General features: G+C 42.9%; 1 protein-coding gene across 1 annotated transcript in view; it reads left to right on the top strand.

The window, feature by feature from the left end:
* LOC147890839 (TraB family protein) overlaps positions 1-6,103 on the top strand; it is a 46,406-nt gene extending 40,303 nt beyond the window's left edge. The window contains exon 7 of the mRNA XM_087389837.1: positions 5,643-6,103. Coding sequence (XP_087245963.1) covers positions 5,643-5,939 — 297 coding nt within the window. The 3' untranslated portion in view covers positions 5,940-6,103. The remainder of the gene's footprint in view (positions 1-5,642) is intronic.
* Positions 6,104-17,439: the final 11,336 nt, after the last annotated feature.

Raw genomic sequence — 17,439 nt, forward strand, 5'->3', positions numbered from 1 at the left:
TGATGCCCGTTAGCTGTGCCGTACACTCAAATGAGCGCTTTCTTTTGATTTGAGAAGTCGTCCTCCTTACCTTGAAAGACCACCGTGGGAACGGCGTTCAAAGCAGGAAAGACGTCATTTGTAGCTGAGGATGGAGGCGGGGCTGGAAGAGCCAATACATTGGCGATGGAGGAAGTAGGTGCTTTCGCAGCTTTTTCGGCAAGCCACTTCAGACAATCCTTCTTGCCATGTCCCGCGATGTGGTGGCAATGAAAGCAGTGATGGTCTTGGTGGTACCGCTTCTGCTCGTCAGGCTGTAGATAGCCTCCCGTAATACTCGCTTTAGCCTTCTCATCCGGAGTCATCTTTGGCTTGGACTTCTTCTTTTGACCAAGAAGCCTGGCCGTCTTTCTTTTATAACTTGTTGTCCTTCTTTTGATCCTTACCCGCTGTGTTGTTTGACTGCTGCGGGGCTTTGGAATCTTTCTAGACCTGCTTGGGCTTTTCCCGTTCAGCATCATCTCCTGATTCTGTGCGAGAGTCAGTGTCCGCTCGTAATTCGGCAGGTCGAAGTTTCGAATGATAAAACGTATGTTCGTGTCCAATCCTCAAATGAATTGCTTCATCTTGGCGCTCTCCATCATGCCCAACTGTTGTGCCAGTGTGATGACCTTGTTACTGTATGTCAATAGAGGCAAACCATTCTGGGAGAGACGAGCGAACTCATCCTCCAGGTTAAGCAGATATTGAGGTGGGAGAAAATGGGCTTTGAGGTCGGCCACAAATATTGCCCAAACGAAATTCGTCTTAAACGTGTTTGGGTCAGTATGCTTATTAGCCCAATGTTGCCACCAAGTCACCGCCTCACCTGTAAGATGAGGGGCTGCAAGGTGGACTTTATCTTGCTCATCTTGAATCCGTGCTAACGGAAAATGAGCTACAAATTGATGAATAAATTGTAAAATTGCTGAATGGTCACACTTACCATCATACTTAACAAAAGTTGGAGTGGATCGAATGAGTGGTGTACCTTTGTCGATGGCGAAGCTTTAGCGGAGACGGCTGTTGCGCTCAAACTTGCCTGCATAGCAGCTAACATCTGTTTGTGTTGGAGAAGCATCGCCTCTTGGTCTAGCTTTTGTTGCCTCTTTGCCTGGACGAGCTCTGTGCGTCGCAGTGTCTCATTTTTGCATTCCTCACGCATCATCAAGAGCAGTTTTTCAAAATCTGTGGTTCCTCTTTCTTCCAGTGGCTTTTCTGCTTCTTTTTTCCTCCAGACGTTGTTTTGTCTAGTCCAGCTGTCTTCTGCTTTCTTCCAGCTGGGATGAATGTTCTTCGAGTTGTTGCAGCAGGACCCGATTCTACTCTAGAAGGTTTGCCATCACTTCTTGAGCATTTGGCGGAAGCGTATCTTGTTGGTAGTCTTTCTTCTCTTCAAAGTCTTCGCGGTTGAAATCTTTTCTTGACCCTTCCATGGCGCTTGATTGTGTGTCCTTTCCGGATCTCAACACAACCATACACTAGTGGTAGTCAAGCTGGATACAGACCGAAGCTCTGATACCAATGTAACATGCAACGGTTATCTGATCGTGTAATTCACAGCAAGACCTTCTTTAAACCTTTAGCGAGGAATGAGCATTGTTTACCATAGAGAGAGAAAGGAGACGAGGGTACAGAGAGTAGAGTTGACAACCGATTGGGTCCCTGTACCCACAGAGGGCCCCCTCCCCCAATCAGGGGAGAATTCGCTTTATACTTGGAGAACTAAGAAATACAAAGAACACTCTTCAAGAGAGCACGGAACGCGCTTCTGAAGAGCTCACTGTGCACACGTATAGCAAACCCAAAGACCTGAGAGGCAACGCCCACCAGTACTGAGACCTTGATGCTGTCCACACTGACAATGTAGGATGCTTCTGCAAGGCAAGGGAGAGGCTTGTGCTGTCTACCGGAATGCAGGGTTACTGCGTGAGTGAGAGAGTGAAAACTAGAAGTGATAGACCCTATGAGAGAATTGAGAGATGATTGAAATATAGAGCTGAGAGTGAGCTGTGTAAACTGTAAAAGAGAGCTGAGAAAGCTGAGGAAACAGTGTCCAAACCTCTCTCCGTTTGCTGGTCCAAACCTCCGACTGTTGTGCTGCGTGGACACCTTCAGATCAGGCTGAACTGATGGCCAAGGGACTGAGGCTAGAGCAGGGCTAGAACTGAGGATCTCAGGGCTGCACAAGGAGGCTGGAGTGGAGCTTGTAGGAGAGCTGAAGGCTGGAGCACTGAATGAGAAAACAGGGCAGCCAAGGGGCCCTTTTATAGGGCTGGACTGAGCCAACCCAGTCTGTAAACAGCCGACTGAGTCGGTCTGTTTTACAGACTGGTTGGCCTACAACCAGCCTATAAAAAGCCCTCCCTGGCTCATTTGCCAAGGGAATTTTTGGGCAGCCTTTGCAGGCTACCTGTCCAGCCTTTGGGGTCCCTAAAGGGACTCCTAACCTAGGCTAAGACCTAAACTATAAGATGGAAACACTTAACCTACTGTTCTCCAGTGGGTACTAGTGAACAAGAACTGACTTACTGACTTGACCTAAGGCTGAGAGACTGACCTACGTAGCTTGTGCCTGACTGTCCCTAGACAAGGCTCACAAAGGGGTCACAGCATACGACAAAATCTCCTATCTAGGAACTATATTGCACTTGTCGATGTAGCCAGTGTGTCACCTTGCACCCAAGTGCAGGGGTGCATGTGACAACCCCTGAAGTGCATGAAGTCTACCTACTACATGTCAAGCCTACCAAAAAAGTTAGCAATTCGAAAGAGACAAAAAGTTGCACATCAGTTATATTATTGAGTCTGTTGTGTGTGTGTGTGTGTGAGAGAGAGAGAGAGAGAGAGAGAGAGAGAGGTAGAGAATTTGTTAACATCCCCGGGGGGCCAAGAACGACCCATGGGACCTAATCATCAGTACAAAAATCTCCTCCGATGTGGAGGGGCCAAGAATTTTCAAGCTCTTGACGGTATGAAAAAAGACGGGTGACAAAAGATCCCAACGTTGCCGAAAGGGCAATGGTGAGAACTGATGAGTGCTGAGTGGTGTCTACTAGTATCTGCTGGTAGTCATCTCTGATATGTGTATATTTGGGGCATTGTAGGGGTACATGTGCCTCTGTCTCGACTGTCTGTGAATCACAAAATCTGCAAACTCTGGCATGCCGTGGCATATTCAGCCAACCTCCTTTCTCTATTGCCAAGGGGTGTGATCGTGTGCGGAATTTGGCAATATTCCTGCAATAGAGAAGAGGGATGGGAGTGCTGATGTATGGTTGAGCAGAGGCGTCTGATGTCATGAATGATGACCAGCATAAGGGGTTTATTTGATCTTGGTAGTATTCTAACTTTGTCTTCTTTTCTGCTGTCAACCATTGAGCTTGTAGGGTGCATAGTAAGAACAACTGGAATTCTTGTAGATTGACCTTTTTAGAGGGCATAGTCAAGTATGATTCCACTTTCCATCTGCTGAACCATTTCCTTATGTCTGTCCCCCATCCTGTACAGACAATCTTGCTTTTATGGTTTTTTTGAAGTTTCATACTTGCTGACCATGCTTTGTGTGGTAATTTGTCTGTTGGCATTTGTTGCACGTCCACTAGATACTGCATCACTCTGATCAATGCATGAATCTCAATTGCCCTCCTGCCCATTTTCATTAGGAGCATTGAGTAAGGGGTAGTAGCCTTGACTCCTAGATGTCGTCGTAGGAATGCTTTCTGCATTTTTGAATCTCATTCCATGTGGATGGAGAGATGCTGCCTCCCCATACTTCTACTTCGTATAGCACTGTTTGAACTATATATGCATCAAACAACATATTCCAGATCTTCGAGTTCCGTGTGTCAGTGTGCCTACAATCATTTTCAAATTGATAGTATTTTCCCCAACTTGTCTCAAACCTTCTTTGTGCACATTGCCACCATCTGTGGTCGGCTGGTATGTCGATTCCCAAGTATTCAAAGGTATTGACATATTCAATGGGCTGCCCCTCAAAGCTGATAACAGGAGGATGTTCAAGTTGGGGTGGTGCATACTGCCATCATTTAGGTTTTGGTGACATTAACTTGTAGCTCACTTTCATTGCAAAAGACCTGAAGTGTCTATAGTAGTTGATGCATGGAATCAGGGTCATAGGAAAGAACCACATCATCTGTATATAGAAGCAATAGTATTGTCCATAGCTCGAGCTTGGGTCCTTGTATCCCTTCTCCTACTGCAAATTCATTTGAGTTCTTCTAACTTGTCAATGAAGATTCCAAACAGTGTAGGTGAGAGAGGACAGCCTTGTTTTACCCCCATATTACTTTGAAATGCAGTTGACAATCCATGCTCTTGTTTTAGTCTGCATAATACTTTCTCGTATATTCGGGAGATGCCTACCCTTAATGCCAAGGGGACTCTGAGGTCTTGCATTCTTTTCCATAGGCCCCCTCTTGGGACTGTATCAAATGCCTTCTTAAAATCTACAAAACAGCACAGAAAGGTTTTTCCATAGGCCCCCTCTCGGGATTGTGTCAAATGCCTTCTTAAAACTACAAAACTGTATTTCCATAGGCCCCCTCTCGAGACTGTTTCAAATGCCTTCTTAAAATCTACAAAACAGCACAAAAGAGTTTTGCATTTTAGTCTGCTTTCATCCATGAGTACTCTTAATGTGACCAGATGATCTGCAGTCCTATGCTCTTTACAGAAGCCTGCTTGTCCAATGGTCCTCTTCTTGGTCTCTTGAATCTTCGGCCCAAAGTGCTAATTTTTGCTTTAAGCATTGTGCTAAAAAGTTTAGCTAGTGTGGAACTGACCATTATGGTTCTGTAGTTAGTAACTGAAATTTTGTCTCCCACTTTGAATAGTGGCTGAACCCAATTCTCTTGCCAGTCACGTGGAAAGCCATGGTGAAGAGCATTTATCAGTATGTGTGATAGCCATTGTCGTGCCCTATCTTTTGTCCATTTTAAGAGTTCAGCACACATGTGCATGTGGTTAGAGGCCTTTCCATTTGCCATTCAGCCCAGCTTCAATGTCCTCAAGGGTTGACTGAGGCATATGACATTTCTTCATTTCCCATTTCCGTTGCATTGGCATGGTTGTAGACTCTGATAACATACTCTAGCGTTTCCTCATCTGAGATATTTCCCATGACCTTTTTCTTCGGACTCTTAACCTGTTTCTTCCACCCCTTTTTGGAATTCTTGATGAAGGTGAGCAAATCAGTTTTTTCCCTTTCCAAAATGTAATATCTTTTTTTCTTCCTCGTGAGGGCATTGCATTGCTTCTCCTTCTGTCTGTAGAGGACCAGAGGTTTGCATCAGAAATATGTTTCAGCTCATTGCGTAGTTTCTTGCATTCATCATCATACCATTTCTTACATGGCATCCCTTTATGCATCTTCTTTCTGTCTTGAGGAATTGCTCCAAAAACCTGTGCTGCAGTGTCGAGGACAGCTTCTTTAAGGGCTTCCCATGTAGTTTGATTGCCAATGCATTCAGCTTTGCATCCAGTATGATGGCATATTCTTTCTGTCTTGATCCATCCACACAAAGAGAGAGAGAGAGAGAGAGAGAGAGAGAGAGAGAGAGAGTCTCCTAAAGCTATGTTGTTTTGTCGTCGGTATTTGGCAGTACATGGCCTGGTCACTGAAGCGCAGCAAGGCAGTAAATGGCTGTTCGAGGGTGGTTGGTGTAATGGGGTGGGGTCATATGAGAGGCGTTGTGTATGCGCTGAAGCATGACCAAGAGAATTTGCGTTTTAGGGACCTTGTTGGAAGTAAAAACTCTGCAGGTAGACAAAAGGGAGGTGACTCTGTTCAGTTGATAAAAAGTTTGGCCTTGGATATGGCAATTGGTGGGATAGCATGGTTTTGTTATGATTATCTGTCAAAAAATTCTGATATTTTCACCAGCTTGCCTATTCATTGAAATTTGTTTGGTTTCACTAGATCTCGTGATAGGTTTGGCCATTGCATTTCAATATTACAAATCCTTCCTGATGTCAGAGTCTATTGGCAAGTTCATGTAGTTTCTTTATATAATCTTTGCTGCTGTCTCTGATCATAGGGAAAGTTGTTATAAGTATACTAACATAAAGGGTATGCAATGTTGCTTTTTCAAATCAAAATGTTTCTTAGATGTGGAACTCTGAGGCTTTAAGAAGAGAGGATTTTAGCTCATTAGTGTAAAATAAGGGAAGAAGTGCATCCACGTTAGCTCAATTGATGTTAGTTGAATCTTTTGATACCTGATCATGCATCACCAGGTTGTAGGTTCTTCTACCCAAAAGGCTTAGCTTTTATAGTTGACCTTGAGCGCTTGTGATTCGGTGGCAATGTAAATGGATTAACTTGTAGGCAGAAATTATGTACGGAAATAATGTGTTTATCAAGGAAATGGACAATGTTCCTATTAGTTAGAATCGTTAGGGGCATTTTTTATCCTTATCTAAGGTTGGAATAGTCACTCAGTCAAGAAGAGGACTATGATCACAATGAAATCAATCCACGAGGCTTGAGCAAGCATGGGGAGGTGCTGAGAGACAGGGAGTAGCCTACCCTGATATCAAATGTGAACAAAATGGAAGCTTGGAAGCGTGGAGATGGATGGAGCAAGCTAAACTCAAGTTTGCAACATGGAGAATTAGAGTACAAGGGCAGTGGCATCCAATTACGGTTAAGCCACACGTGCTAACAATACCTCAACCTAGCCATTGTTTCAGGCAGGGCAACCTTCTAAAAGCCTTTCCTAACTTTATTGCCTCCAACCAAAATCTATGGCAACCTCTTACCTTTAACCATGCATCTCATCGTCTCCATCAGAGACTCGTCTTCTTGCAGCAACACCATTTTGCTGAGGTGTATATAGGGCTGTATACAATGCATAATCCCTCGAATTCTTTGCAGGCATTTACCATTTATTCCCTCCCTCTATCTGTTCTCAAAGTCTACACTTTGCACCCAGCTCATTCTCAGCCATAGCTACATATTGCTTGAAGCACTGAGAGACATCATGTTTCTCTTTCACTATCCAAGTCGGTAAGCATTTTGTATACTTTGCACCTACATTTCTGCAGTTACAGTCCATTGGTTTTTGGGGCTTTTGGAGCAAGGCTCCATTTGGTTGCTTGGCCAGTGTGCTAAGGCTTTTTATTGCAAGTTTTGACAATTTGGGACAGATTTTGGAGGTGCATCCTGAAGTGTGGAACAGATTTGATTATTTGTGAAACTGTTCAAGCAGTCCGTTTTTAGGCTGTATGTGCCTAGCCAAGTATTGGCTCTTGAGACAATGTTCTATTGTGGTTGCAGTATAATTCACAGCACATGAATTTTGGGCACTGTTTGTGCATTCATCTCTGAAGATGGCACAGAATCAGAATCTTGGTGAAGTTTTGAAAGTCTTGGTTCAAGATGATAATTGTATGGCACCAATTATTCTCTGTGGAGCTCTATAGTCAAGAATCTTTTGTTTGCAAAGGGTTTATGGGGTTTGGTAACATGTGAAGATGCCCATCTCCAGGAGATGCAGTCATAGCTCCTAGTAAACCTCAAGAAGGAGGTAATCCCGATGGACAACAAGCTCAAGTTAGGCCAATTGTAGCAGTTGCACCTGTTGCCTCTGCACAAGAATAGAGAAAGATGGGATGCTAGAGATGCCCAGGCTTGCTCTCTCACTGACTTGTCTGTAAAGAGGTTTCTCATGGACTTCCAAGCAAGTGTATCAAGCAAGGAATGAGGACATGGTCTCTTTCTTGAAGAGAAAACTTGATAATATCAAGGTGCTGAATGGGGATTCAATGTCAGAGATCTTAGAGGACAACTACTAAACATTGATGTACGACTGTGAACTCTTTGCCAGAGATGTATGTGAGTTTTCATTCACAGTTCTTTGAATTTGTCCATGAGGAGTATAGTTCCCCTCACTTTTTAGGAGCTTATGGGGCTGTTGTTGCAAGAAGAACAGACAAGGAAAAATGTTTGTTAAGGGACATGATGATGACTAAGCCTTGTTGGCTAAAGGCAAGAATAAACCCAACTTTGGTGGCTCTCAATCCAGGACTGATTCAGCTCATCCATCAAAGAAAAATCGAAAAAGTATGCCCAAGAAAAAGGGCAAATAGCTTTATTGCAAGAAGCTTGGACACTACATAAATAAATGTAGGAAAAGATTAGAGAAAGAGAGCAAAATGGGAGGTGTTAGAATGACAGTTTCTGCCTCTCATGCATAAGATGGAAACAAGGGTAGATGATTGGTTTCTTTGATTTGCAGTTATGATGTTAGGTGTGATGCCAACTATGAGGCTGCCTCACTCGGTGTGAGTGATGCCTTAGATGCTCTATGGTAGTACTTTCAAGCATATTATTTCCAAGAGTATACTTTTGTAGATTTGCAGCCTGCTTCTGTTGGCAAAGTGCGTCTTGTGCCAATATTTCTTCAGATCTCGTGAAAGGAATTGGGAGGATTTCACCGTCATTTGTTGGTGAGACTGATTTATGCCTTCCACATGTCCTCTGTGTGCAGGAATAACAAGTATTTACTCTCTATGGCCTCTTGTGGAAAAAGAGGCTTGACTATCATTGTTGAATATGTGTATGGGATAGAGAAAAACACTATTAGATAGTGACTACATGCACTTTAAATCAGGTTTGTACCAGCTGGACAAACATGAAATAAATACTTCTAATGCATCTGTGGGAATAGTGTTTGCTGAAATGAAAAATGTAGCATTATGGCATGTTAGGCTTGGCCATGTGAACTATGGCAGCTTGCAGTTGTTGCAGAGACATGGGATGGTACTTGATATGCCTTTTTTGGACACCTCTCCTAGATATGCTTGGGAAAAATGCACAAGAATGCCTTTCCTAAAGATGGAGCTGTTGGATCTGAGAGAAAAGTGCCAACTCGTCAAAAGTCAATTGTTTAAACAGTCCGAAATTTTCTAATGTAAAACAACAAATGCTTCTCAAATGTGACTATTCAGCAGCACCAAATGTGGCCCAAACAATGATCTTCTAAGCCTACACCGCTTGAGTCTTGGTACAATGGAAAACCTAAAGTTGACTTCCTTAGGTTGTTTGGCTGTGTGGCCTATGCCATGTATGCCTAGTTAATTGAGAAGCAAGCTAGATGATAAGGCAGTAAAATGCTTTTTTGATGGCAGCACTAAGAGAAAGGCTTACAATCCTGAGACAAGAAGATTTTTTCTTAGTGGAGACGTGATTTCTTTTTGCAGAAAATGTAGATCAGTCCATGGCTGAGTTTTGATTGATAGTTGCATGTAGGCACCCGGGATGTGTTTGAAGGGTTGCTTCCATGGCAGTTGAAGACACTTCAGAGCAGCTAGTAGAAAATCATAATAATCAACCTGCACATGCTGATGCACAGTAGTCTTTGGATGCTCTAGGATCAGCCTGTCACACATGATGATGTGCAAGAGGTTGTTAGAGAAGAGAGGGTTGCTTCATAAAAGTTAGAACAGTGCCTAGATGACTGTTACAGACTATGCAGGACAACAGACTTTCAACGCCCCTCTTGCGTAGTACCAGGGTTGGTTCTAGAAGAATAGGTGGAGCAAACTTTGATGATACAACTTGGATGAGTTCACTGTATGATACAGAAGATCCAAGCAGTTTTGAGGATGATCAAGAAAATGAGCATTGGATAAGGCCATGTAGGTGGAATTGGATTCTATAAGGAAGAACAATACATGGGAAGTGGTATAGGGACTCTTGGGACAAAGTGGGTGTACAAGATTAAAAGAAGATCTACCATCGATAGATACAAGGCAAGGCTGGTTGCTTATGGAAGGGGATAGATGATGAGAAAACCCTTGCCCCCACTTCCAAGATGACCGCCATCAAGGGCATTCTTTCATGGGCTGCTCATTTTGGTTGGAAAGTACATCAGTTGGATATAAAAACAGCCTTTCCCAATGGGAGTTGTAGGAAGACGTGTATTTGAGTGAGCCTTTTGGTTTTGACCTGGTTAGGAAGATAAAGTAGGTAGACCTCATAAGCCACTTTATCAGCCAAAACAAATGAGAAAATTCATACATTTTTGACTGATCCAGGGTTGTCAAAATAGTCCAATTGAGAATACCCTTTATGTCAAGAAAGACAAAAAGGATTTGCTGATTATCCTCTTGTATCTGGATGATAGGCTCACAGGCACAAATGAAGAGAAAATTGCAGAATTCAGGAATGATCTTGAAGTTTCGTCTGAGATGTTTGATATGAGTTTGTTACAACTACTATTTGGCCATTCTGTTTTTGTAGACAGATGAAGGCATTGTACTCAAACAGTCTAAAGACATTTGAGGACTGTTGCAAAGGTTCAATTTTAAGGACTGCAAGCCTATTTCAACAAAGGTTTAATTTTAAGGACTGCAAGCCTATTTCAACTCCTATGAAGCCAGGGTTGAGGTTGCCCATGCACGATGCAGGTGAATCTTTTGATGTTAAATAATACGGTCAGGTTGCTAATTGTCTTACTTCTCTTTACAATACTTGTTGAGATACTCATTCAGTGTGTCCAAGTTGAGTAGGTATATGCACAATCCAAAGACAGCATTGGTGTGTTGTAAAGCGAATTTTCGGATACTTGCAGGGTCTTAGTCTCTTGGGTTGTTTTATGCTAGGGGAGTGACTCTAACTTGCATGCTTTTAGTGATTCAACTTGGGCTAATGATTATGACACTAGACATTCCATGTTTCTTTATTGGCAATTCATGCATTTCATGGTTGAGCTAAGAAACAATCCACTACGGCAACCTCAACTCCTGAAGTTACGGGGTATTTTTCACAAATATAGTTGAATGTGTATGGCTCAATCTGTTTTTAAATTGGTCGTCACCCTCTCCTACCCTCTCCTTCTCACAAGGGGCTCTTGTCTCCTTTTGCTCCATTTTCTCTTGGTATTACTGCCCCTAGCAAGGATTTTTTGTCAGCTAGCCAAGGGCATTTCATGCGCTTTTAGGGTTGTTGCCAACCCCCTTTTCTGTGCATGTTCGGGGCCGCAACCTTCGACTGTCACCATTCCATAGTGCCCCCTCAATGTGTAAACTACTTTTGCAAGCCAATTGTTGGGTGCGGGGAGAAATGGAATGGGGATGGAGTGCAAGGGAGCAAATAACAAGCTGAGGAAATGAGGAGTACTCGCAAATGGATAATGAGAAAGTACAAGTGGTGGCCACTATATGGCCTCAATTGGTTGACCAAGACTAGGACAAAATGTCCTAACTAGCCTACAATGCCATACTAGGGTTAATTGCTAACAAACCCCCTCCATCGTATGGCTAATACATCTCAGGTATACGTGGAAACTCTATCATGGTTACACATATTCGTCCAAGATGGATATAGCAACCTGTGATAGTACAGGGAGATCAACATCACATAATAAATGGTACCAAGTGTAAGGCATGTCGAAAAGCTTCAAACTTGGGTCACGGTATAGCCTTTGTGAAGAGATCTGCTTAGACCTAGGACAACTAGATATCTCCAACTGACAGTCGCTCTCGAACATAATGAGAATGGGCGCTCATCATGCTTCGTACGTGCATGAAACACTAGATTTTGTGCAACTACTAAAGCACTTTGGTTGATAGTAGAATTGTCTTGGTTGACATGAAGATCTGAGAGTACCTCATGGAGCCAAACACACTCTACTGTAGCTGTGAAGGCTACCTTGTATTCAAGTTCACAACTAGAAGTGGTAATTGTAGGTTGCTTCTTCCTTAACCGAGAGATGCATGCATGAAACATTTGCCATTGTATGACAAGCGGGTGATAGAACAACCTGCCCAATCACTGACTGGGAATGCATGTAAATCCAATGAAGAGTGGTCACTATAGAACAGTCCCAAACGTTGTGTGGCCTTCAAGTAGCGGAAGACCCGCTTCATTGCTTGGGTGCTGGGCCTATGAATGTACCTGCTTAACCAGGAAAAGGCATAATGCAAATTAGGCCGGTTATGACATAAGTAAATAAGGCAGCCCATAGCCCGCTGTAAAGAGTGGCATCAAATGGGGCACTCCCATCTTCAGAGGAGAAACAAAAATTGAGCTTGCAATCCAAGAGTTGTCCAATATATTTGGATTGATTCATCATTATGCCCCCCTCAACATTATCAAACTGGATGCCCAAATAGTACTGCAATTGGCCCATATCTGACATTGCAAATGATTTTTGCAAATCTGCCTTGAAATTTGTAATTCTTGTCTGGCCTAGTGATAACCATGCCATTCACTCTTCTAGACATAAAGAGTGGCCTTTGTAGGGCTATTTTGAAATCCAAGACATAGCAAAAAGGAATGTATCTTTACATACCATGGCCATGGTGTGTGCTTCAAACCATAGAGGGCCTTTTTTAGCTTGCATACTTGATTTTCAGTACTTCAACCTCAAACCATGGAGGTTGGGTGATATAGACCTTTTCCAGTAAATCCCCATGAAGGAAAGCAGTCTTAATGTCCAGTTGGCGGACCTCGCAATGCGTGTGGGATGCAAGAGCAATGATGCACCGAAGGGTTGTGATGCATGAAGTGGGAGCGAATGTCTCGTTAAAGCCAATGCCATGTTGGGCATAGCCTTTTGCAACAAGTCAGTCTTTGTAGTGATCAACACTCATCAACTTTTTGGTTCAATTTGTAGACCCGATTAGTGCTAATGGCATGGCAAGTCACACAACTCCCATGTGCCATTTGAGCGAATGTAACCAAGATCAGCTTTCATGGTATCCATCCATTTCCTGCTAGCAAATGCATCATTATAATAGAGAGGTACCTCATTGCTGGCTATAGCAATCAAAGCAACATGAAGCAAATTGGCATCCATTTGTTTCTGACATCTCTTTAAATATTGAATTATTTGTCTTGGATTTTAAAATGGGTGAGGATCTAGGAACATTCATCTCCAAGAAAAGAGGGTTTATGGTGTAATTATCATTAATTAATGCAAAAGATGATGACAGAGATGCAACAACCGTGTTACTTAAGGATGTCTCAAAATTTTACCTTCTTTTGGTAATGACATAAAAAATGTTCCCAACCCGTCATATGTGAATGTTATTTCTTCATTACTAGATGAGGAAAAGAGGATCAAAGGAGGTAGGGGAGCTCACAAAGGTACTGGAACCCAAACGCTCTGAATGGGTAGAAAAGCTCAACTCTGCCTAATGGACCTAAAGAATCACTTTTGAGGTCAATACATGTTTTATGCCATTCCAACTAGTATATGGGTTGGAGGCATTAGTCCCATTAGAATTCATTATCCCCATTCTATGAGTGGTAGGACAAGAGCACCTTGTTGATCAAGAATCCTTGGAAGCATGACTACTCCAACTTGAGAAGCATACTAAAGTGAGGTTAAGAGCCTACCATGTAATGACAATAGAAAAAGACGAAGGAAGACATGGTTTGATAGGCATCTCAAGGATAAGGAGATTAATGAAGGTAACCTTGTCTTGCTCTACAACACTAAAATCCACAAGGGCAAATTAAAGTATCAAGGCTAAGGACCTTATAAAGTCAAGAAGATCAACCCCATTGGCACTGTGCTCCTTGAAAGTTTAGATGGAGTGCAATTCAAATCAATGTTCAATGGCAGCAGACTCAAGCACTACTATGATAACTCGTAACTCATCCACAACTACTCGTGTTCGCACATATAGGTAGACCAATAGATTTCAACCTAAGGCTAACTGAGTCCTAGCTGCCCTATGAAATTCCAACAAAATAAGCATGTAGTTACTCTCTGCCTAGTTATTAGGTCACATGCACTCACACGCTTTCGCATAGGCACATAGTAGATTGCATCAATGATTATTGCACACACTTTCCTTCCACACTCTCAAAGCATGAGCTAAATTCACATCTCTCACACCATACACACACTTGTCACATCTGCATACCAACTAATCTACAAGTTTAATGACCAATGGTACACCCTATCCAAAATGGATGCAGGATCGAAAGCAATGCCAAAGCTAAAGAAGATTTGAAGAAAGAGTCCACAGCCTCAGCAACAAGATCCATGCCAAAGTTCATAGCTGTCTACCTTCTCTCAACCAAAGCAAGCACCGGCATTTGTCATTCAGAGTGATATCTTTGAGGGGAATCCCATGTATGAAATGGAGGCAGAAGAGGTACCAATGCAGCCCCAGTCACCATCCACCTATACGACCATTGTTGAGGCCCAGTCCTTGGAGCTTGTGTGGCCACATTAGGAAAAAAGGGAGCTCATTTTGGGGCCTTTTAGAAGAGAGAGAAAATAGGCTCTCAACCAATTAGGAGTGGGCCAACGTAACGTTGAAAATTCAACAAAAGAAGATGAAAATAAGAAAAAGAAATAGTACTATATGTTCGTAGAAGCATGTCACATTAATGAGGTGATCTGATTTGAATCTTTAAAAAATTTATTTACTGTGCAGAATTTGATGATTCTGACACCGCAGACGCGTCCGGAACGGCCCAAAACCCCTAGAACGGCACTGGAAACGCTGGAATCGGACATCCGGAGGCCCGAAAACGGCCAAAAAAGGCCCAAAAACGCGATTTGCAGCAAAATGCGATATGGCACTTTTGAAATTTCAAAAGGTGCCAGATCGCATTTTGCTACAAATCCCACTTTTCGGCCTTTTTTGGCCGTTTTCGGGCCTCCGGATGTCCGATTCCAGCATTTCCAGTGCCGTTTTTGGGGTTTTGGGCCGTTCCGGACGCGTCTGCCGCGCGTCTGCGGTGTCAGAATCACCAAATTCTGCACAAAAAAGTGTTGCTCTGATATGAACATTGAATGTAAAGCATGTGAAAGAATATATTTATTCCTTTTCACACTGACATTTCTCACGCAAGTATCCATATTTTCTTGCTTTTGTAGAGAGAGAAAAGAGAAAATAGTGAATTTCTTACAGGGCCCCAAAATGAGCTCCCTTTTTTCCTAATGCCTCCATCGACTTAAGCACTTTCCAATGATGCAAAAGATTTCCTAGAGCAAAGGGGATTTGGATGTTTGTTCAAGCGCTTACAATTCTTGAAGGACAATCCTACCATGACCACATACATCCGGAATTTCTCAATTTTTGTTACTCCAAGGATGCACAGGTTGGCAATACGGCACCATCACTGTAAATCATATTTCACTCAACATTATACTCAATAGTATAGTGATCTAAAGGGCCTTCTAAGTCACAAATAAAGGGGAAAACTACCCCACGAGGCCTACTGATGCCAAATTCCTTGAAATTTAGCCTCTCCTCACTAAGGGCACCAACTTCCATAGAGATGGAATACTACTTTGCACAATCATTGACCATCGACTCAACAAAGTAGCTACATTCCTATCCATAATCTTGGGGGTCAAGTATGGCAAGAATCACTCCCTCCCAGTCTACATATTTGTTTTGCTCAGTAGACAATTGAAACAAGACTAGATCCAGCATTAGGCCATCTTCCTCACAAAGAAATTCAATGGTTCTACCAAAAAATGTAGAATTTTTCATTTTTGACAGTCATTGTCAGTAAAGAGGTGCAAGAAAAAGGAACGACTCTCCCCCTGTCTCCACAACCTATTGAGGATCTGGACATCGTCTTGTCACTCGCATGGGAGCCATTATAATCTTCTCCTCATACCACATTGTTGAGAAACCATCTCAACATCATGTGTTCGATATTGTGCATAACACTAACACATAGAGTGCTATAAAGGAAAGGATTAAAAACCCTAACCCTAATCAAAATCCTAACCCTAACCCTTATCCTAATCCTAAAGGGGTTTGTCTATATCTATCATTTTCAACTAAATCTAGTGTACAATTAGTCATTTGTAGTGTGATGCCTAGCTCTCCTCATCTCCACTCTCCATAATTATTTATGGTAACAGAGCTCCCTTGCCTTCCATTGAGGATCGCAATCATTATGAGAGTGTGAGAGATTGAGTGAGCATCCTTTCATTCTGTTGATGAAAGAGATATTTTGTTCATTCATTTGCAAAAATTCCATCCATTCATACTATTGGGAGAGTTCATGGAGAAACTTTGAATTCCACTACGAGAGTGAGTGAGAGTATTCATAATTCTTCCAGAGAGAGATCTTTGAGAGATTTCCATCCCTAGAGATCCTTTGTGACAGAGACTGCTTTGAGATTTGTGAGAAAGAAATTTATGTGAGAGAGATCTAAGGAGAGATTTCCACTCTCCTATCCTACTTTGAAGCAGAGAGGGAGTAAAATAGACTTCCAAGCAACCACCAACCTGAGCAACTGGCAGCTCCATTTATAGCTTCCAAGCAACGTCTCCAACCACGCCTCCAACCTCACGGTCCGCATACTACTAGCTGAATCGATCGGCCTCTATCTATCATTACTACATGAGCTTACTCCTTCTACAAGCCAAGTGGCTCATACAATTGTAAACGAGCTTCTAGCACACGAGGGCAACTCCATAGATCCAAACGCCTCTCATCCAGGCTCTCTAAGAACTCGCGGACCCTGTAGCAAGACAACTCCTCATACAGCACTATACACATTGCCAATGACATCCAACACGCTGACTGTTCTATCCGATTCCTAATGATGGACTATGCTTCTAAGAGCCGCCTCACTAATTGCAACGACCAACCTCCATCTATGTCTCATCAGTCTGACCTTGACGACCAGCCGCCATTAGCTATGCCAAATTCAATGATAGCCAACGCCAATGCCACGAGAGGCAAAGCAAAAACAATGCTTCTTTAGGAGCAAATGGGCTCACGAGCATCTTTCTGGCAACTCTTTCAATGGAGGGCTTCAAAGCTCTCCAACCAATGGGCAACACATTCCATCGTTGCAACACCAATGCTCAAGCTGACAAACGAGCCTACACTCACAACAGCTAGCAACTAAGCATACGAGCCCAAGGCGGCTACTAAATTGACAAATCTGAAAACACGATCTCTTTCCATGGATGGAATCTTTTGAAGATTCCATCAACACAAAGATTTCAATCCTACGATGGCTAACACATGGCCTTATCCTAATCTTAGGAGGCTTGGCCTAAACATTGACTCGTGTTACCACCATTCAAATGACAATGGCATCCTAATCCATAGTGCCATGTGGCACCTCATCCTGCCATGTAGGCTTATCCATTTGCCATGTCATCTAGCGGCCATGTGGTAGCCGATTGCCACATCATCATCCACATCATCAAGTGCCACATCAGCATTGACCAATCAGCAAGGGCAACCTCACAATAGCCTCGTCCACATGGCACACAGAGCCTCTCCACTAGCACAGTAGCCTCGTCCTAGGCACTGCATGGGAACACAATTGACACCTCACACAATGCTCTATAAGCACACCCCTTGCTAGGCACACACTCTGTATGTGAACCTGACTGCCACATCATCATTTGCACCCTTTTGTGCCCCTCCACATAGATCAACCTGTATCTCTT

Source organism: Dipteris shenzhenensis, chromosome 18 (assembly GCF_047967505.1).
Source record: "Dipteris shenzhenensis isolate YYH24624 ecotype China chromosome 18, Dip_SZ_1.0, whole genome shotgun sequence".
NCBI classification, from domain to species: domain Eukaryota; kingdom Viridiplantae; phylum Streptophyta; class Polypodiopsida; order Gleicheniales; family Dipteridaceae; genus Dipteris; species Dipteris shenzhenensis.